This window comes from Bacillus rossius, chromosome 3, assembly GCF_032445375.1.
Source record: "Bacillus rossius redtenbacheri isolate Brsri chromosome 3, Brsri_v3, whole genome shotgun sequence".
In the NCBI taxonomy this organism is placed as follows: Eukaryota; Metazoa; Arthropoda; class Insecta; order Phasmatodea; family Bacillidae; genus Bacillus; species Bacillus rossius.
Genome location: NC_086332.1, coordinates 79,568,986 through 79,591,275, shown reverse-complemented (window position 1 = coordinate 79,591,275; position 22,290 = coordinate 79,568,986). Strand labels below are relative to the sequence as shown.

Here is a 22,290-nt window from a genome sequence, read left to right as displayed (position 1 = left end):
GCACAATTATGAATTTGAATTTTGAACTCCAATCTTAACAGTAATTTTTTATCTTTCTCAACAGCGGGGAATCCCATCATCAGAAGGGTCACCCCCCACTACTGCCTAGATTTTTCATACACTTGCCGGCCTATATGGTCTGTTAGCCCTTGAGGTAGTGCGGAGACTGTCCCGGTCCAAGACACAGGGAATGACTGGGAAACTGGTCCCGTAGAACCAGCCCCTCGGATACCCCACTGGCTTCAGCGCCCCAGATTTTACATCAATGTGTACACAGACTAGCAATTAGGATTGGTTTTGCACATTGAGCCAAGTCTTTTGGGACCCAACAGCTTGTGGGCCCGGCAGTGAATACCTACCCAGTTAAAGTTTTCGAACCTTTGGCCATTGTCTGTAGAGAGGCTCTTTACACCCCTCCAGATCTCTCTTTCCAACCTCTGAGGATGTCGGGGATCGAGGAATCCCCAGCAGAGCTCACTTTGGTAAACATTCTTGGTACCAAGCTGAGGTACTGAGTGAGTTGCCTTGGCGCGGTGATGCTATATGTTCGCACCCACGCATCCTTTCTGTGTGTCTGTTGGATTCTGCCAAGGATACTAGTGCTAGCAAAGGATCCGACACTGCAAGCGGCAAGCATCTTATCGCAATGATTCAGGCCCACTCCCAACTCACCCACTCACATGAGTATGTTATTCGGCTATCTCCGCTTGCCGAGATTAACATAACTAGACCCCAGTTTGTGGACCACCGGGTATAACTGGGCAACAACAGTTGTTTAACAGTCCAGCACTTCTTAAGAGACTCAGTACTGGCGCCACCAGTCAGGCACTAGGAACATCCATCCTTAACATCAAGAGGACCCCCAACGGGGTGTTAATATGAGGGGAGGGAGCTGAACCTTCGGCTGACCAATACTGCAGCCACCACCAACCCATTGTCGTATCCATTATACCCATCACATGCTGGCCACACTTTCTCTGTTCCAACCACATCCAGAACAGAAGAGAATGTGGGTGATAATTCAACCGCATAAAGAAGGAGATTAACTTCTTATTATCACAATCGGGTAAGCTGTTAGAGCCTAACTTACTAACGATATAACGAGGCTGAGGCACCTCATTACAACATCGTCATCACCAAGCAACCCCTAGCTAACTCAGTTAACCAAACAATTGGTTTTGTCCTTGATCCTAGGGGTCCCAATACTCAGATGAGCAGATTATTCAACAAAATGCTGCAATTGTTTTACATGCTTGAATTAACTGGCATGTACTCCTGTGAAGGCAGAATCCACCCAACATTAGAGCCATCGGAAAATGGATACGCCATTTCGTCGTAACATGGAGATGTTTGAGGAGAAGTTACAAAGAGAGGCCGAGGCTGCATATCCCGAAGAATAACACGACCCTATGAGTATCACAAGTTAATTATTCAAGTCTATCACATCTTGGACACCTCAAAAAACACAGAGAGCCTGTAACCTGGTAGTAGTCTATTTATACCTCTACTAGCTTGTAGCACTTGCACAATGAGGACTTGTTATATACCTATATATATATATATATATATATATATATATATATATATATAGGGTCATAAGAATATTAAGAATAACTTTGATATGAAGGATAATAATTTTTTAATATGTAAATAGGGATAATGGTTCAGAACTGTTAAGAATTTTTCTTAATTTCATTGGTTAAATTTCAACTTATTTCCTTGAGATACTTAATTATAAATTTGTGGGTTAACTCCAGTTCATAATAATTAATTTTGATATTTGATAATTAATTTCAGTAATTATTTTGTTTAAATCAGTGAAGACTATAATTTTACACGACCTAATTTTTAAACAAAAATTTCTAAACTGTATGAATTTCAACTTTGATTACTAAATTTTGAACATTGTATTTAAATTTGTTGGGTAATTTTAAATTCTACTGGATATTGCTAGTGTAATATTTCGAGAATAGTCTGGAAGGTACAGAAGGAAGAGTGGACAGGCGCGACACACTGGCGCCAGAAAGTTATTTTTCACCTTGTAAGTGCGTGTTTGGGATTTACGCGTCACATGGACGCACAGCTGTTGCGAACGTCAAGAAGGTTCTCTAGAGGCTACCACTTGCCAGCCAATCAGGGCGAGCCCTGGCGTGGAGTGATGCGCCCGTCCGAATTTCCTTATATGGTCATGTTTCTGAATTCTGTACTCTGATTGGTAAGTTGGCCCACGGGGTTGCCTCCCTTGTCTTCACCTTTACATGGGAAGGTAGTCTCGTCGACCAAGTCACTTGTCGCTCGATCGTCGCCGAATCCGGTTACGTCGTCGGCAACTCACACAATGGAAAGTTAATATGGGACAACTTAACGCCTAGGGGCTGGGGCCAGGCCGTATTTTTTTAACACAAATTCTGTATATTTGGACAATCTAATGGCAAATTTAGGCCCTAGGCGTCGGCATCGGCCCGATTTCGCGTGATTCAGGTCCGCGATCGACGGTAACTTGAGTTATGTAGTTAACCAAGTGACATTACTAAATTATCTTTTTTTTTTGTTTTTTTTGGCGAGTAACAAGACTCCTCGACAATCAACTTCAAGATGTGTGGTGCTGTGGTATGTATTTGGACCTCATCATATCACAATTCAAAGACCTCGTAAAAATTAGTATAAAAAAAACTGAGCAAGTAACAAAGCTTTCGAACTAAATTCATGTGTACAATTGTGTACTGATGCCATGTAATGATGAGAAAAAACATTTTTTTTGGGAAAGAAATGAACAAAGGTAATTTAACAAACTCTTTTATTTCCAAATTAAAATTATAACTGAAAAAAACATACAAGCAAACATAGTAATAAAAAATTCCTAAGGAAATTTGTTTGTCTTTTTTTACGTTTATCTGTGTGCTTAGCCGAGCCACACATACAACGTAAAAAGCTTTCCACGCTAGTACCAGACCTGTTTCGCTGCTTACTGCGTCCGCCCTTCAACAGGGTAGGGATCCATCTGGACGTGTTCTAAGCGGTAAGATCCACCATCTGCTAGTGCATGTCCTCACCCTGTGACCTCGGCTGGTACAGAAAACCTCAACGGAGTTTCATAAATCAGGACGGGTCACCTTGCACTACTGCCTAAACATTTTAAGTACCTGCGGGCTTGTATAGTCTGTTAGTCCGTAAACTAATACGGTAACTGCCATAGTCTACGATGCATGATATACCTTGGAAACTAGTCCCGTGTGGCCCGCCCCTCATACACTCCCTTAGCTCCGGTGCCTCAGAACAAACAGCACGGGCACCTAGTTCAAAGCTTTCGCTTCACTTGATTTATAACGCGCGAGTTCCTGAACTCTTGAGGGCCGGCATGTACTCCCCGGGAGGGGATGAATGCGACGGATCAAGGCGTGGCCACAAATGGCGACGGAAACAGATACGCCGTTTCATCGCAGCCCAGAGGCGTCGGTGGAGGCAATGTCGAGAGGCTGAGATCACCTATTCCAACATCGGCACTAACACTCCGATGCCGTTCAGCAAACTAGTGGCATCCTCACTGGCAAGTCCCCCAGCGAGGAACCATAGGTGCCCCTCCGGATATACCGAATGGTGCTCACAGAAAGCCCATGATTCGACCAGGTTCCTATCCAAACCTTTACTACACTCCAGGCTTGTGCCGGAGCAAATTAATGCTGCTAACGAGTCCACCTGTTTCATATTGCGTATCCTAGGGCTTGCTCGTAAAGCTCTGAGAGACCACTTAACTTAACCGTAGCCGACCGCAGCCGACACAATATACTTGTCAACTTGGAAAGAACACCATAAGTAAGATTTGAAATAAAAACCAAATTTTTGCGTAAATCATCGGGATGATTCAATCAATGTTAGTGAAACACGGACCATAAGTAAATCAACATCCTTAAGACAACATTAGTTTAATGGATGCATATCTGTAAAAATATACTTAATAACTGAAGAACTAATTAAAGTATACTTTAAAAAACAAAACCAAATAAAATCAGGGCTTATCGATTCAAATATAGGTGAATTTACCAAGTGATATGATCCTTTAATTTTGATTACAATTATTATTATTATTATTTAAAAACGTCACATGCATGTACACAAGTTCAACCAAAAAAAAATTATGTGGAGTCTATATTGTTCAAATCTATATTAATATTCTTAAATCACGGCTTTTCCGTAAACGAAATAACATTCCGAAAATACTTCTTTTGAACTCTAAAGACATTCCTATATTTACCCTGCGAACAGCGTTTCTAAATTATTACTGGATTTTGAGAAATTGCCGTTTATTGGGTCCCGATGCCATTTCTTTGAATATAGCAGCCGTTTTTTTTTTTGGACCCGTAAGTATACTTTTTTTGTGTCTGAAGTCAGAAATATTTTCGGGAACAAATTTTCAGTGTGATCTGCTAAACTAAACAAACTGTTATGTTCTATTAAAAAAAAAAAAAAAAAACTGGTGAAATAGCATTCCACTTGAATCACATCCGTGGTTCTGGTTTGGCTCGTAGAAATTAACTGCTGATTTTTTTTCTCGGTTGATTTTACATTACTAACGTGCTTCAAACACTTCACGTTACAAGACACATCATTCTTACCGTCATGTAAAACATTTAAATCACAACGGCGATATCAGCAATATATTGATGAGCCAGTTAGCATATATTTTTGGTTGATCTTTCTTTTATGTTCTTTAACAAATGGATTTACACGCTATTTATAATTCTAAATCAAATGCACGAATAATTCATAAAGAACTTTGATGTGACATAGTTTCGGACAAAAAGCTTAGGTTCCTTTACGATGGTATTTTTTTTAGATTTATTTCATGCTATTAAAAGTAAAAGTTGACTCTTAAAAAACTGTTAAAACCAGCAAATTAGGTAAATAAATTTACTATAAATAAGTGGAATTTCACTGATATTCAGTAGTTTAAAGCAGCTTCTTATTTGGAAATGCTATTTTGTGAATGATCTCAAATTTTAATCTCCTGGTTTTAGCTACACATATGTGAGCACTGTATAATAAACTGAAATCTATAAAGCCAGAATATATTTTTAAATAATGCCTCTTTCAAGTCATTTATCAGGCCAAGGATGTCTCTAACAATAAGAATGGGTGGCGTAAAGATCCACTCATTGGCATTATCTGAATGTCAACCAGGTTGCGCATGTTTGATGTTTGCTAAAGAAAATTAATGATTTTTATTTGTAAGATAATGAGAACATTTAAAATTGAGATCACGAAAAATTATCCTTTTTGGCATGACCTTGTCCCCTTTTCGACTCTTAGATCACAGCGGCAATTTAGTTCTACGGAATCATTAGATCAATCGGTTTGGCATCGAAGCTGTCGTAATGTTCCTTTTGAATCGTTGTACAATGTACGCTGATGTTCTAAGGCTCACCGTAACCATTCAGTTGACGAATGGCTACTGTGACCTCAAATTGCTTCTTGGGAAAGTATGCGTGTCAGTGGTACTATTACCACTCACCCATGGGAAATATGATTACATGTGCATTTGGTCTAGGGAATGGTCTAAAATAATTTGTCCTTAAGGTGTGATAGAAACACGTTCATTGGTATATCGCAAAAGTGCCTCTTTATTCTGAAGGGGTAGTGACAATATCAGCTTTCAAAGGAGGAAACGTTTCATACACCACTTCTGTCAAAGGTACTTGTTGTGGAGGAAACGGTGGTAGTTGTAGCTTATAGTGGGTAAGGGGACCAGAACTCTTGTTTCTCATGTGTGGTGATACCACTTGTAGCTTTTCAGAAGAATGAGTCTCATTCAGATCTTCCCTCGAAAATGATGTTGATGATTGCAGCGGTTCAATAGAATAAGTCTCAAAGACCTCTTCCTTCGCAGACAATTTTTTCAAAGGAGGAAACGTTTCATACAGCTCTTCTTTCAAAGGAAGTTGTTGTGGAGGAAACGGTGGTAGTTGTAGCTTATAGTAGGTAAAGGTACCAGTATTCTTGTTTCTCATGTGTGGTGATACCACTTGTAGCTTTTCGGAAGAATGAGTCTCATTCAGATCTTCCCTCGGAAATAATGTTGATAATTGCAGCGGTTCAATAGAATAAGTCTCAAAGACTTCTTTCTTCGCGGACAATGTCGATACATGTAGGTGTTCAGAAGGATACTTCTCAAAGGCCTCTTCCTGCAGAGATGATGGTGACTCATGCAGCTGCTCTGGAGGATATGTTTCATAGACCTCTTCCTTCAAAGGGAATGGAATCTCTTGCATCGGCTCGGGAGGATAAGCATCAAAGGCCCCTTCCCTTGAAGATGATGTTGAGGCTTGCAGCTGTTCAAAAGGATACGTCTCGTACACTTCTTCCCTCAAAGGTGATCGCGAATCTTGCAGCTGCTCAGTAGGACAAGTGCCAAAAGTCTCTTCCCATGGAGATAATGGTGCTTCATGCAGCTCGGTAGGATATGTCTCATAGACATCTTCCCTCAAAGATGATGGTGAGTCATGCAGCTGCTCGGAACGATAAGTATCAACAGCCCTTTCCCTTGAAGATGATGTTGATGCTTGTAGCTGTTCAAGAGGATAAGTCTCGTAGACCTCTTCCCTCAAAGATGATGGTGAATCTCGCAGCTTCTTAGAAGGATAATTTTCAAAGGCCTCTTCCCTTGGCGATGATGGTGACTCATGCAGCTGCTCGGGGGGATAGGTTTCACATACCTCTTTCCTCGGAAACGATGTGTCGACTACCAGTTGTTCAGGAGAATAAATATCAAAGGCCTCTTCTCTCGGAGAAAATGGAGATTCTTGTCGGTGTTCGGGAGGGTAAGCATGAAACACCTCCCCCACTTCTCTCGCATAAGTAAGCTGGATGTTTCGGCGTTGAGTGATTTCGTGGTGCCAATAGGGCGTAATAGAAGCCAAAACCCACCACGTCCTTTGCAGTGACCTAAGGCCAGAGAGGCTGGCTGTCACAACTGCTGAAAATGTTGAATTCATAAAGCTGATTTTCTGAAACACACATACATAATTTGAACTATGAATACAAAACTGTTACTGTCATTATACATTATTATGGACTTTACTTAGTTGAGAAAAACCGATAACCGATTCGTGAGTCACGAGAATGGTCCGGTGAGTGCTTCAAAAATAAATAAAAGCTGGCAGTAAGTTGAAGCCTCAGATTTGTGATAATTTTAGTGTGAATCAACTAAAATGCTAATGAATTTATCCTGTTGGCGAAAATCACGATTTACCTGTTAAATCTGTAATTTAATAAAAATGATGTGTGTAATAACAAACTAAATGGGGATATAATTTAACTTAACGCCTAAAACATATATGTTCTTCTACTTATCACTTATTTTAGATTCTACCCGTCAATCCAAGCTACAGCACTGGACCCAGAAGTGTCTTGACTTGGTAAACAGAGCATATTAAAATGTTAACTAACATTCGAACCATTGTTTTTATATCATGTTATTTCAAGCATTATCACAAGAAAATAATAATAATTGGCTTTACATCCGGAAAATAAGCTGAGTGGACCATTATGAATACCATTTAAGCTACATATTAGTGCGTGGAATTTACCTGACTAGAAATACTTCAGTGTGACAAGCATAATCAAAACAATGTCACCTGATACTGCTTGCAAGTGATGAGTTAGTATGATTTATAGCGAAAATGATCAAAGACAGGCTAATTTTACAGAAATGAAAGTGGAACTTAGGTAAAACAATATACTCGCTTTCTGGATGAATCGGGTTTGAATACTAAAACATAAATTCTGATTTATGTTTTACAAGTTTTCCTGAAATCAATGGTAAAAAATCCTAGAATTTTTTTTTACTATAGGTCAATGCCGTTTGCTTTCACCTGCTTCCCTGACTTGCATTGTGTTTGTCTGTTTGCAATGACCTCTTTGTTGACGAGGGAAGAACCAAAATAAACGAAATAATAAAGTAAATACAACCTTTAATTGTACCGGTACTGATTTTCATTGGCCCAGTCATCAGCATGAAGACTATAAATACTAGTTAATCAAAAAAGAAACTTTGTTAACATGAACCAGTATTCTGAAATCAATCACGCAGTAAAACTAATATGTGGAATACCACTTTCTCTACTTACAAAAATGAAACAACGCAGCTTCGTTTGGCGCCTTGCGGCAGACGATAATTAACGGTCTTCGCATCCGTGCGCGGTCATACCACTAACATTGGATATTAAACCAGAGTATGACAGGCTTAGGATAGTGAGACCTGGATGACAAATTAATAATGTTCCCAAATGTATCCTTGGAGTTCTGACGTGGATTGCGTTAGTGATAAACTAGTGGTGCCATCATCTTAAGATCCCATGCTTTGCTAAAAATATTCCTGGTTGGTATAGCTGTCTGTGTTCCTCGTTACACCAAACACACTTCGGGAATATAGAAGTGTAGCGATAAGATATTTCAAGTTCTCTCACTGACAAAAAAAACTTTGTTTGATATAAACAGTCGAGTTTACGAAACAGTTTGTTGGGTCAAGTATATATTCCCTTCTAAAATTACAACAAAAAGTATAATTATTTCGTAGGTTTTGGCTACGTTAAAAGTGAAGTGTTCACCAACGTTTCGTTTGATATTTCAGCACTCATCATCAGGGTAAAATTCTCCTGAGACTCCTCACCACGAATATTTTATTTAAGCATACAAACTTTTCATTGAATTTAGAGGATTCGGATCTAGGATCATTGAAAGTGAAAATGTGGGGCACATTGTCGTTAGCCGACAATATCTTCTTAATATTCTCCAACCACAGAGTCCCAAGGATATAAATCATTCCATTCTACATCCAGGGATGTCAGGCACCTGTTGGTTCTTTTTTGATAAACTTTTATAAACTAAAAATGTATGTATGTTAGTATGTAACGGGAACTTTGAACATGATTTTGTCCTCCTTCAAAACGTCGGATTAACTCGAAATTTGGCGTACTTATCAAGGACCGATGACAATTATATATTTTGAACAGTTAGACTCGTTATCCTTCATAGGATAATCATTATTAGCGATTTTTTTCTTATACTTGTAGTGTCTTTGCGCCAAGACCAAAAAGGGAAACTACCAGGTGTGCCGATCACCTATTTCTCTGATAAGTTACCGACTTTGAATAAGATGAAATTTTCGGAGAGGGAACCTGAGAACCAGCTATCTCATCCAAGGGAGGCAGCAGGCGCCCAAATTGCTCATTTCTCGGATAAGTTACCGACTTAGAATTATACATGAATGTCTTCCCGATTTTATTTAAAATCATTGATTTTCATATTAGGATATTTAAAATATTGTATACTATAGTTCTTCAACACCTATATCGAATATATATTTTTAAAGCAGCCAATATTTACTCAAACTCACTTTAATAGTATACTGATGTAATAAAGAAAAACAACTAAATAATGAAAAATAAATAATAGTTGCAAAAACTAAAAAAAGACGCTTTATAGAAAATCCAACAAAAAATGCAAAATTATAATAGCATAAAAAATAAAATATACTGATTTATATAAAATCCCACTAAAAATAGAAAATAAATTTTAATAAATTTGAGTTAAGAATAGTGTAAATAAGAAAAAAATTTTAATAATTGAAAAAAAAAGCGAAGGGTGCTTTTTAAGATAGGTATTATCAAATGATAATTCTTCTACGCATATCTGTCAATAAAATATTTATAAATAATGACACCATGATTTTTTTTCAATAAAATACATTTCTTATTATTTAAGTTACACTGTTCTTAACTCAAATTTATTAAAATTTATTTTCTATTTTTTTTAGTTGATTTTATATGAAAGCGTATAATTTAGTTTGTTAAAACTTATATTATTGACTCGTAAGTAGCTACATTGAGAATGTTTACCTTGTCATTGGTTTCACCCTCGTGATAATAGTTATTATTATACTCACCCGTAACTCCTGGGTATACTGTATGTTGTCACTGTTGGCATCGGCAGGAGCGAAGGCATCAGGGATGGAAAACGATTCCAAATCCTGCATCGGAGGTGAAAGCACCGCTTGATCCTGGTCGCATGTGGCCTCTACCTCCGTCTCTTCTGTGTGACGGCTAGGAGACTGGTCATCAGCGAATAAACCCTTAACGTATTCCACTCGAGTAGCCGTTGAATACAAGAGCATTTGGTGGTGGCAGGTCACCAGTTGTGCGTCACCAGGTGTTGATGCACTCTGCATCTGTTCACGAGTCGACGCAAGCAACATCTCTTCCATCAGAGAAACAGGTGAAAACTGGTGTTGTTGTTGGGAAGATGCTAGTGGCCCATCACGCAGCAGGGCACTGCTAGCAGACGGCACGCCCTGAGGAACTGAGCAGTGCAACTGGTGGTCGGCGGGTATGATCACGACCTCCTCCAGGCCGTGGTCGGGCCGACTGGCGGGACAGCCCCGGCCGGCGCAGGAGGCCAGCATGCGCCACAACTGGCGCAGCAGCCACAGCACGGTGACCAGCAGAGGGAGGCTGACCAAACCAACCAGCACGTACACCATCTGCAACACAGAACACGCTTCATCAACACCGCTGACTCAGGTCTTAATGACCTTGTTAACGTAGTGGGAAAACATTGCCGGTGTGCACAGCTCGTGTTGTTTCTCACACCAATGTGTGAACTAAAGTAACTTAAGTAAATAGGGAAAAAACTTTTCTGGACTATTGCAAAATATTCTTTTGGAAACCAGTTGCCAAGAAATAGTTTGTAATACTACAAATAATATATTGCAACCTTGTTCAACACATGACTATGGTCATTTTTGCATACATGAAATATTTTTTTTTCTAGATAATACATAATATTTTTTACAAAAATTTACACACAATTTTATTTTTCTTTTTTGTTTTATTCGAGCATTCATGATGGTTCTAATACTTTAAGCCAATTCACAAAGCTGAATATTGTATAGGGCATAGGCCATACGATGTAGTCAAGTCGTCAAGCCCAGGGAAAAGTTTATACTATGTGTTTGTGTTTTTGTTTTGTAAATGGAACAGACATATGCATGTCAAATAGCAGATATTTGTACACATGTACATTTAAACGAAAACAACTGTATCATTACAAAATGGGTTCGTAGTTACACTGGGTATGTATTCTTACCCGGGAATTTATGCTTTGTGTTGTCCCAGTTCCTTCAATAGATAAAGTATTTTCTAAACCGTTCCCTTAATAGCTTTCCAGTTTTAACTGCGCACATAAACAAGCGTGACAAAACAAAATAAAGTACAATTATTGAATAGTTAAGAAATTATAGAACTAAAAAACACGCTTTTATAGAAAATCCATTTAAAAAATTAAATTTTTTTTAATAAATTGAATCTAAAAATAGTGTAAATAAAAAAATGTATTTTATATAAAAACCGTGGGGTGCATGGTGTCAATAGTTATAATAATTTTACTGACAGATATGAGTAGAAGGATTGTCATTTTGATAATATCTTAAAAAGCACCTTCCGCTTTTTTGAAATAAAATACATTTTTTTATTTTATTCTATTTTTAAATTAATTTTATTAAAATTTATTTTCTATTTTTTAGTTGGATTTTCTATAAAAGTGTGTTTTTTAGATTTTTAAACTCTTTTTTATTTTTACTTTTTTTGTTTATTTATAAAAGTGTGTTTTTTTTAATTTTTTAAACTGTTATTTGTTCTAATCTACTATTAATTCCGTGATATCTTAAGTAACTGTAATTATTTTACAAATTATTAATGTGTACAGCTGTATTGATAGTCAAATCTCGATTTTAGAAGCCATTCAAAAATTTAACGTTATCAATATATACAGTGAGACTTGATGGTATAAGGTTATTGACGAACAAGTGATATCGACCAGTCTTACATACTGTACGAAATTAATGCTGTGAAGTAGGAAAGGATGGTAGTTACGGATTAATTATTACGTGAAGTGTTCCACATTTACGTAACAGAAATTTTGGGAAGGATAAGGATTGAGAAAGGATGAGGAAAGGACCCCCTCAATGAGAGTGTATACACTATGTGAGAAAAATTCGTATAGACCGGACTGTGATCCGAACCCAGAGCCTCTTGATGACATGTCGGCTGCTCTACCATCGGGCGCTTGATGTACAATAAATATGATACAAAGCGCCCCACGCTTTTTTCACAATAATAATAGTATTTTTCATTCATTATTGTTTTAAGCTTATTTTAAAAATTATTTCCTCAATTTCTTCCAGGTAAAAATCCTTAAACTGTAAGTTTTGCTCTAAATCCAAATATGTTTTATAAATCATCTGTCAAACTTATCCATATTTTCGTGTTTGTTGTCTTTTATTTAATGAGTTACTGACCTTGGCATAGTTTGGAGTATTTGTAACTGCTTGGTGTACATTTGCAGTTTGGTGTTCGAGTGGAATTTCAAAAATCTGCCCATCAGTTGTAGCTATTGAGGTTATGCATATGGTGTTTGATTTCCCATCTGTTGTTGGTTTCACAGCAAAATCAAACTTCAATTTTTCCATGTTTCGTAAAACATTGGCAGAAAATGTTGTTTTAAAAATGTTTCACTCTTGGTTAATTTGTAAAATGAAACAAAGACGTAATTGTGTTTCTCTATTTAACGAAAGAAACAACATTTAAAGTCCTTATTTCAGGTTTTTTTCTTCATATTTTTACAAATATAGATACCTCATATTTTCTTCAAGAAAGTATATTGTTCAGAATAATAATAACTCACTCTCACTTTTCATTTAATAATGTCACAATATTTAGTAGGCTTTGTTTATATCGCGCCAAAGACAAACTGAGAGAAAAGAGTTCGCACATGAGCGAAATCGTTTTCTTTGTAAATACGTCATTGCTTCATTTTACCAATTATATAAATTGACAAAAATCTTATTTTGCAAATTGATAAATGGAATAATCGTATCAAATTAGTGTATTGTCATCGGTCCTTGATAAATCTACAAAGTTTGAATGAAATCTGACCGTTTAAAGTGGGTCAAAATCGCACCCAAAGGAGTCGGTTACAAACATACATACAAACAAACATACAAACAAACATACAAGTGAAGCTAATATAAAGCGTGTATAAACCGATTGTCTGTACCATGGTTTAAAAATTATGCTAGAATAAAACATCAAATAAATATAAAATTTTGTGCCGATTTTCGGGAGAAATATTCAGAATTATCTCAAAAACGTATTTCATACATGAAAAAAATACCCATAGTAATTTCTCATACAAAGTTACAATATATTTGTAGTAGCTATTACAAAAAAAACATTTATTGGAACTGGTTTCCAAAGGAATCTTATGTAAAAGTACAGACATTTTTTTTTATCGCTGTAGGTGAGAAAAGGAGATCGTGGAGCAGCATCTGGCCTTGGTGTGAAACTCCTCCAAGTTGTGAAAATTCCTTCTCCAAACAAGCCGGGTTTGGAACGAATAATATCATAGCGAGAGGCGAGGCGTGTTTTTATCACGTGCACATTTTTTGATTAAAATTTAAATAATATTCACGTAAAAATGTCAGCCAAAATAATATTATTTTTTCCATGCTATTCATTATTTAGTTAATTTTTATCAACAGTTCGCAGCCCCATTCCAAACCAATACATGATCAACAAATGCTGGTTACTAGTTTTCGTACATAACACAATGATTCTGCTTCTAACCACGAACGGATATAACATTTCTGTTCTGAAAGTTTTATCAATTTAACAATTTGAATCCAGGAGCATGTGGCGCAAAGGTTCGTCATTGACTGGAGCTATCGTACAATCAGGAAATTTTGCTTCCTGCAACTCATAGCGCTTTGTACATCTGAATTTTATTGCAGTATTTGTTTGTTATTTCATTACTAGTGGGTTTGGTTTTGCTGACATTAAATGATATTTAACAAAAAATTGTGAGCGAGTCTATTAGTATCTACTCGCCAGAGATGTATAACATCTAATCTTAGTAACGAAAAAATTCACGTGTTATTGTGTTGAAAATACACTTATGATATGAAATTCGCACACGAAGTTTTACGTGGAAATCTTCTAAATATTGATAAGCGTGATATATATACGCATATTATTTTTTTTTATAATTTTGGAAGCGAAACAAACGTAGTTTCTTCACACGCCGCTAGAATTCGTTGCTAGAGCAGCAACGTCGACTACCAAATTATGCGATTTGCAGAGCGAAATGTTAACCTATATAAACAAACGGCTCCGATAAACGCAAAACAAAATTAAAAAAAATTACTAAACTGTGGCTGATTTTCGACAAGGAATTTTATTACCCTAATAAAAGGCCAATTTTGTTAAAAAAATTCATTAAACAGTTAACATTATAAAGTTTCCTTTTTGCTTTGTTAAATTTGGTTTCCGTTATTCGCCACAAATGTCAGCAACGAGGTTACACTTATCCGTTCCATGCGATTTCCGATTCAAGTAATTACTCCTACCAAATACAGTATACCGAGAGCTAGGATACACATTAAAAAGTGTGTGTTTGGTTCACATCGGTCTACACTGACAGTGCTGTTGGCAAATGGCGAGTACGGGCGCAGGCGGGTCAGCTCAGTCTCTGTGACTCGCGGCCATGAGGGAAACAGCACGCGGCTCTGACACGGAACTGCTGTCCGGTGCACGTGGACGGTTGTGCGTGCCCTGCTCGACGACCCTGGCTCGAGCTCCGCTCGTCGCACCACCAGCCTGCCGCGGCGCTCACCAGTGTCCGGGAAGTCTCCACAGTCTCAGAGTCCCGGCACCCACGATCAGTACTCACCCCCGCTCCCCCGCTGGCCCGCGGGCTGGCTCGCCCGGCGATGGCAGCGCCAGGGAGCTCCACCACCGGACTCCCGCTGAAACAATGCTTCCGACCTCAGGGCGAGGCATGTCCGTCCTTCAGGCGCGGTGGCGAACCACACACAGGAAAAAATATTTCCCTGTACTTTCACAAAAGATTCCTTTGGCAACCAGTTGTCAAGAAATAGCTCGTAATCCTGCAAGAAAGATATTGTCACTTTTGTACGACACATTGCTTGATTATTTTTCGAGATAATACTAAGTATTCGATAATGGGGATAATTTGATTATTATATATGCTTATCAATATGCGCAGTTAATTCTGTAAAGCAATTAAGGGGAAAGTTTACAAATAACTTTAACTAATGGAGGTACTGGGACAACATTACGCAGGAGTGCCCGGGAAAGAATCCGTATCCAGTATTACAGCGAACACTATCTATGTTGATACAGTTGTTTTCATGTAAATATTAAAATATGTGATTTTACATGAATTTTCCTGTTTCATATAAAAAAAATACTTTGAATTGGCAAAAATCATACCGGGATACGCTATCACTTTAAGGCGCCGTCTGCCCAGGCGCACATACGGTGTGCAGAGCTTCAGAAAAATAAACGCGGTTTCAAAACTGCTCAAGATTTCAGAGTGTGGTATGATTACGAAAACCATTTAAGAATTAGCTGATGGCCGAAAAGAACTTTTTGATTTCGGATTAACTTTATAAACTGTGTTTTTATAATAGTGAAAATGGCAAAAAAGCGTGTTTTCGGAATAATTTTTAGGCGTAAAACAACCGGCACAGATTCTTGAAAGCACTTAAAGGATTTGCAATACACATTTATATTAATTTCTCCACCGTATAATGTTACGGTGACCGCTCAAATTTCACGGTTTTCCTGTGATGACGAGGGGTCTACAAGACAGTTCAGAGCCTTATGGCTATACCGCACTAGAAATACCAGCTAGCGTCGCACTTATCATCCAGCCTTACTAATACACATACATTCCCCTTAACATTGAACCATTACGGGGAATATTTGACCACCGTTCTGCCCTGTGAAAAGGACCCGTAGGATTAAATTTATCTGGTGCAACAGTCTATACTGTAACAGTTTCTACACTTGAATGGCCTTCGTAAATGCATCGCGCATTATTTGACAGGAATTCCCCGACAAACATGAAACCATGTGCGACCCGGAGAGATGGTTGAAGACGATGAAGACAACATCGACTTGATTATGCACACGCTTGTGAAGTATAGCCTGACACGAGGAGATATCTATGACATTTCAGGTCTCAATGTTTTGTTATGACGTCACGTTAAACTATCGTCCCTAAAATGACATTACAGACATCAATTTTTGACGTCAGAACGTCTAATAAATCGATGAACGCCGGCTGCACGCACGATTTGTGTCCCGTTACCCACATTGTTCCGTTACGCATTGTCCCGTTACAGTCATTGTACGCTTGCGTCGCATCTATCTCTCTTCCACTCGATTGTCCTATGAGTCCGAGGAGAAGAATGACAGCGGCAGCACACAACTTACATCTACACGTGTACTTTTTCGTCGACTGTTTATAAAGTGTAGTGAAAAGTTAATGTGGTTTTCATTGCTTATTACAACAACAATTTCGGCAATTAATGTTAAATATTCTTGCATTTTAAAAGTCTGTATACTAGTATAATTTCAAGTATTTATTCTTTTATTATTAAAATAAAAATGATTTTAGTTTATTTATAAATTATGCAATCATTTCATCTATGTTTTGATATGACGTTGTCACGATAAACTATCGTTCGTAAACATACTTTACAGACAACCAATTTTTTTAAATTATATTTGGATTGTAATCATTTTATTTCTTTTTATATAAATGTATTAAACATACATATTATTAATACCGTTTGTACGTGATAACTTAGGACAAATTTCGCTGCGATAATTAGAACAATGAGCATGTTTATAATATAATAAATTTCGTTAATTATCTCATACTGTCGCATTCTAAAGAAGTATCTCATTTTCCCGCGAGTAACAGGCGTCTCTAATTGTAGGAAGCGTTTCTCTGAGACCGCCTGGTGATATGCAACTCGCTGAAAACTTTTTGCATGTAATTGCGCAACCATAGGCGTTATTGTGTCTACCTGCAGTTCATAAACACAAGATGACGTTTTCCATGACTTTTATTTCGTTTTTTGCGACTTATAGCTAATTTGGTGAGTATATATGTATCACAAGTAATACAACACTGATAATATGTGCTTTATAATTGAAGTTGTCAACTACAAAGTTTTTACATTCATAAAAGAGCATCATTTTACATTTTTGAGAAAAATATATTGTTGTGGTTATTGATACTCATATCCACATCATAGGTATTTTTTATTATTGTTTTATCTTTTCCATAACTAACATATTAACAGATTATTTTACAGGAAATAACACTCACAAAAGCTAGCTTGTCTTTGAGTGTGAATAAAGTGCTTTATGTTTACGTGCATTATTATTATTATGGATACGATTTCATAGAAAAATAACATTTAAATCATGTGAATTTTTTCCACTTTAACTTTCTAAAAAAAAAAACCATTTTAGTAGTTTTTAAAAGTATATAAAATTACGTAGCTGCTCCTATAATGAATTTCACAAATAATGTACCTGAAGACAATAGTTTCGTATATAAATCACGCTCGACATTATTTTAAAGAATTCTACGTTTTATATTTTGTCCGATTTTCTTATTTTTTATAAGTGTATTTGCAACATGTGAACACATTAATTTGATCGTTACCTAGGTTAGATATTACACATAACTAGTGAGTATTGAAAGACACAGTCACATTTTCCCCAGTAATAATAGTGTTTTAATTGTTACATCTTTTAACTATACTTCGCCCCAAGAAACCAAATGTCAACCAGACGGAAAAATACTAACTAGACTGAAGTTGTACAATGTGTGCAAGGGTGTCTACCCGCCAGGGATACTCTTTTTACTTTTTTTTTATCTCACCGTACAGAATAATTATTACATCAAAGGGTTCATGGGAATATTTCAAAAATACTTTTTTTTGCCGACTGTGCTAACCTGCTACAGAAGAATAAAAAATTCAAACCTATTCTTCTTTCTGATTTTTAAATACTCCCTAGCAGTCTTACGCATCTTTTAAAAGTAGTCAATTGAAAACTAAACAAATAGCGTTAAACACGTTACACAAGGTAATGTAATGGATAAATGTTGCCAAAATATTTTATTATAATAGTGCAAATCAAAAGTCTTATATTTCCTAAGAAACTTTTGTGGAATGTGCAAAATAAATATGCTTTTACTCCATGTCTACCAAAATTTGAGAAACTATGATTCATACTTGTTTCTTCACTTAAACCTTTAGTATTCTATTAAAAGGTATTGTTAATATTCTATACTTGTATTTGTAAATCTACAACAAGATATTACTGATACTCTCCTCAGTACTAAGTTTTTAAAAATGAAATTTTTATTGAATTTGTCCTCACAGCAGATTGGAATGTCGTGACAGTCGTACTTGATAAGCATTAAATTTTACTGTAGTCCTACTCTCTAAAAATGGAGATAAGTGAGACACTGTTTTTAGATTTTACCCTAAATTTCTCCGGACAAAAAGCTGGGATAGTTTCTTACAATATGCAATGTTGCTGTTCTGTTTGGGAGTGTTATGTATCATCATCTATACAGTGTAAATTTCTTTTGTAAATAGATGAGTCATATTTATAATTAACTTATGGATATTTTTAGTTAGTACATTAATATTAAAACTTCAAAATAGTGTTCGCAGTTATTATTGATTTGCCCGGATTATTACCCTTGCATTTATGCTTTGTGTTATCCAGGTAACTCCAATACTTAAAGTTATTTGTAAATCGTACCCATAGTAACTTTCCAACATTAACAGCGGCATAGTAAGCAAAATAAAACAAAATAAGTCTATTATTTTGATTAATCTATTGTCTTCTCCTGGTTTAAATAATGCATGAACGAAACATCAATTAAATAAAAAATATGCACCAATTTTCGTAAGAAATACTCAGGATTATCTTGAAACACGTATTTCATACTTTTTCTTGGCACCTGGTTTCCAATGGATACTTTTGTAAAAGTGAAAAATATATTTTCCTTCTGAAATGACTTCACTGTTGACAAAATTTAAATTAAAAAAATTAACTTTAAAACTGACTGTGTAATTTCAGTTAATTTTCTGTTTTAGAGGTTCTAATAACTGATAGTGAATTTCTCTGAGAAACAATATTTTCGGTTTTGTGAAATTCGCTGCATGAAAAGTAGAAATCACTGCGAGTCACTGAAATAATCACAAGCAATCACTGATTTAAATAAAAAAAATTGAGGATTTGCTGTTTTTTTTTTTTGAGTGAGTGCGATTGACACTCCGTAACTCAGCGAACGATGCTTACGACTCATGTGAACACAGCTTAAGGAAGTAGGTCCTAAAAAATTTGGATTCTAATATTTCGTGCTTTTTGCACGTGATTTTAAATAAATTCATGATATAATCATATATAATTGTTTATAAAAGGCTTTTCTTGCTAAAAAGTCATTGCTTAATAGTGTTTATGAACTTAATGGTCAACATTTGTGTAAGTCCTAACAGGTACTGAAAGCTTAACATCGTGTGGCATACAGTTATGTAGTGGTAGTCTTGAAGCACTTTACTTTTTGTTAATCATTTATATATCAATAAAAAAGGTAATTTTTCCAAATCACTGAAAAATCTAAAGTTTTATTGGTTTTCGTAAAACCTATATTAATTTATTAATGGTATACTAAAAATAAAGTTTTTTAAGATAAACTTTACATACGAACGGTTAAATCCAAAGCGCCATACCAAATGATTTCATGGCTTTCTGTACCTGTTACGATTGATATAAATATTTGCCTTTGAGTTCATAAAAAAATCAAGTATAGACATATTTACTTACATTTTTTTTTAAAAATATAAATTATTAAACTATGAATTTATTAAAATAATGTGCAAAACACGACATATTAGAAGCTAAATAATTAAGAATAAGGTGTTTGACTCACTTTGCTGCCAATTTCATGAAAGCATAATAAGCTTATGTTTTATGCGTGTCTCGGTAACAAGTCACTAACTAACTAACTAACTAACTAACCTGTAAAACTGCGGCGTCGGCATGCACGTGCAGAGTTCAGCAAACAGTACATTGATTATTACAAACGCACAAACGCGCAATATTCTTCGCATTTTATCCGCTCTCACTGCAACACGAATAAATCGCCTTTGCAAAATGACCAGAAATTGGTTGCTAATAGCTTTGTTTGGAACATTCCATTGTTAAAATATTTGGCCACAGAGATTGTTGGTTGCAGCCCAGACTGCATTTAGTTAGCCGTTGCTTACAATGGAGCTTTTCAGTATAATAATTCTCAAAGAAATCCAAAAACAGTATCAGAATAGTTCCTCACGTCACTTCAGTTTAGAACAAACAACATACTTGGGCTTCTAAATTTAAATATGCCTCAATAGTAAGTCTCAATATTCGCTGTTTTACTAACCAATATAAAATTCACAATTTCAGAAGGAATTATATGTTATGCGTATGGGAATGATACCGTAACTGGGTCAGGATATATAGAATATAAAATTTAATTAAAACAACATAAATATTTTAAACATTCCCATATTTATATTAGTTTAGCCAATTTTTAACGTCTTCGAAATTTAAATTCTAGTAAACTTACGTAGAGTTCCCGTAATGATCAATGACTCAGTAATTGAGTTTTTTTTAGCGAATTTGTTATTGAACACCAATAGATTTTGTCCTAAAATCAAGTGAGATATGATAAACATATATCTTAGTACATTCTTCCTTAGCTGAAATTCCTACTATTGTAAATTATTTAAAATGCGTAAAAGAATTTGTAAGTTTCCCAAACATCAACCTAAAAGGAAGCTTACTTTTAATACTTTTATTTAAAACCATGCTCGGTTACTTTACTGTCCAAAATATAAAACATTTCTACTATCAATGGAGTGGTGTCAAATAAAAAATTAAATTTGGTTGATGGTGGATACGTTGGGGTCTACATTAAATTTAAATACAGTAAGAAAATCCAAATCATTGTAATACATATCAGTACATAAATCAGAGCTCTCAATGTCGCCATGGCGTTAAAATGCAATTAAATCATCCTTTATGTTGATATGTTGCATATAGCCTAGAGGATAATGTCTGCATTTTTTTTAAATCTTACGAATAAATACATTATTACTATCGACACTGAAATTTCCCCGATTCTTTTGTTTGCCTGGTAGACTGCAAACATGCATGCCTTTGCATTGCGTTAATGAGTGAATCACAATTGTTTGTACAGTCCCCTCTGCGACTAGATAGCAGTAGAGAGACCGATCCACATCGCCCTGCTACAAAAAGGATGAGATTCTATAGTAGACGTTAGTCAATATAAAGCATACGTGTGTATATCATACAGCAAACGCATCCGCGTAATTTCCGAGTATACGCGAGGAACGTTCCGAAAGTAAAATCGAAATTTTTTTGAAAGAGCAGTTGGTACTCCAGGTGAAACAATCGCCGTCAGCGGAGGAGTAATGACGCATGCGCAGAGCGCCGAAGAAGAGAGAGTAGCAGCAGACCACAGTACCCTAGGTTATTCGAGTACAGATCACGAGGCAGACAGACATGTACTGACAACGTGGTCGCCAATGGAAGTGTGTGCTGTTATCCCAGCGTTGAAAGCCCACTCTCGGGACGTCACTTCCAAAACAATGCTGAGGTTTAGCAGACTGTGCTACAATTCCTTGCATGGCAGGACACCGAGTTTCACCACTGTGGTGTCTTCAAACTGACTGTACGCTACGACAACTGTCTCAATGTTGGCGGAGATAATGTCGAAAAATAGTGCAAGGTGAATAGTTTATGATGCAATGGTGTATTTTTTTTGGCAATATAGTATCCGCGTGAAAAAAAAACGAAACTTACTTTCAGAACGTCCCTCGTATATTGTTGTGCCTCTGGTTGTAAATAATCACATTATTTTCTACTCTGTAACGCTCGCATTATTCAGTGCGGCAGGCTCAGGGCAGGAGTCACAGGAATAAAGGACGGTAAGAGACTTTCAATTGTATTTGTACTTGTGTTTCCTGCCATCTACTGTGGGCTTCCTGTCAAACACAGTACTGTTTGCCGTTTTTGTTGTGGCTTTTTTACAACCAAGGGGTTTTAAAGGAAAACACGGTTGGGCCGACAATAGAAGCAAAAGGTGCTATTCATTTGTTTATTACCATCTATATAAAACCACATACACAATCAGCCGAGTTCTGTGCTTACTTTTTAAGGTGGGACTTGTAGACAAAATCGTCCATGGCTGTAAAACAGAAGCTTGGGTTTAAGTAAACATGCACAAATAAGATCCCTGGTCCCTTAAAAAGGCACTTAAACTCTGTATAGCACA

The 22,290-nt window shown here is 36.4% G+C and overlaps 1 protein-coding gene across 1 annotated transcript; it reads right to left on the bottom strand.

Annotated features, from left to right (window-relative positions):
- Positions 1-5,594: 5,594 nt before the first annotated feature.
- On the bottom strand, positions 5,595-20,122 carry LOC134531467 (uncharacterized). Its single transcript, XM_063367180.1, has 4 exons — positions 19,971-20,122; positions 14,779-14,854; positions 9,941-10,534; positions 5,595-7,001 (listed from the first exon to the last, which is right to left on the bottom strand). Exons 1-4 carry the CDS (start codon positions 20,060-20,062, stop codon positions 5,619-5,621), a joined length of 2,145 nt encoding a protein of 714 aa, XP_063223250.1. The 5' UTR covers positions 20,063-20,122; the 3' UTR covers positions 5,595-5,618.
- Between the last annotated feature and the right edge of the window lie 2,168 nt (positions 20,123-22,290).

Excerpts from the sequence above, each read along its gene's own strand:
- LOC134531467 (XM_063367180.1), bottom strand. The coding sequence starts at position 20,062 with ATGCGAAGAATATTGCGCGTTTGTGCGTTTGTAATAATCAATGTACTG. Across the intron at positions 14,855-19,970 it reads CCGACGCCGCAGTTTTACAG|CGGGAGTCCGGTGGTGGAGC; the intron begins GTTAGTTAGTTA and ends GCATTGTTTCAG. Across the intron at positions 10,535-14,778 it reads GGGCCAGCGGGGGAGCGGGG|ATGGTGTACGTGCTGGTTGG; the intron begins GTGAGTACTGAT and ends TCTGTGTTGCAG.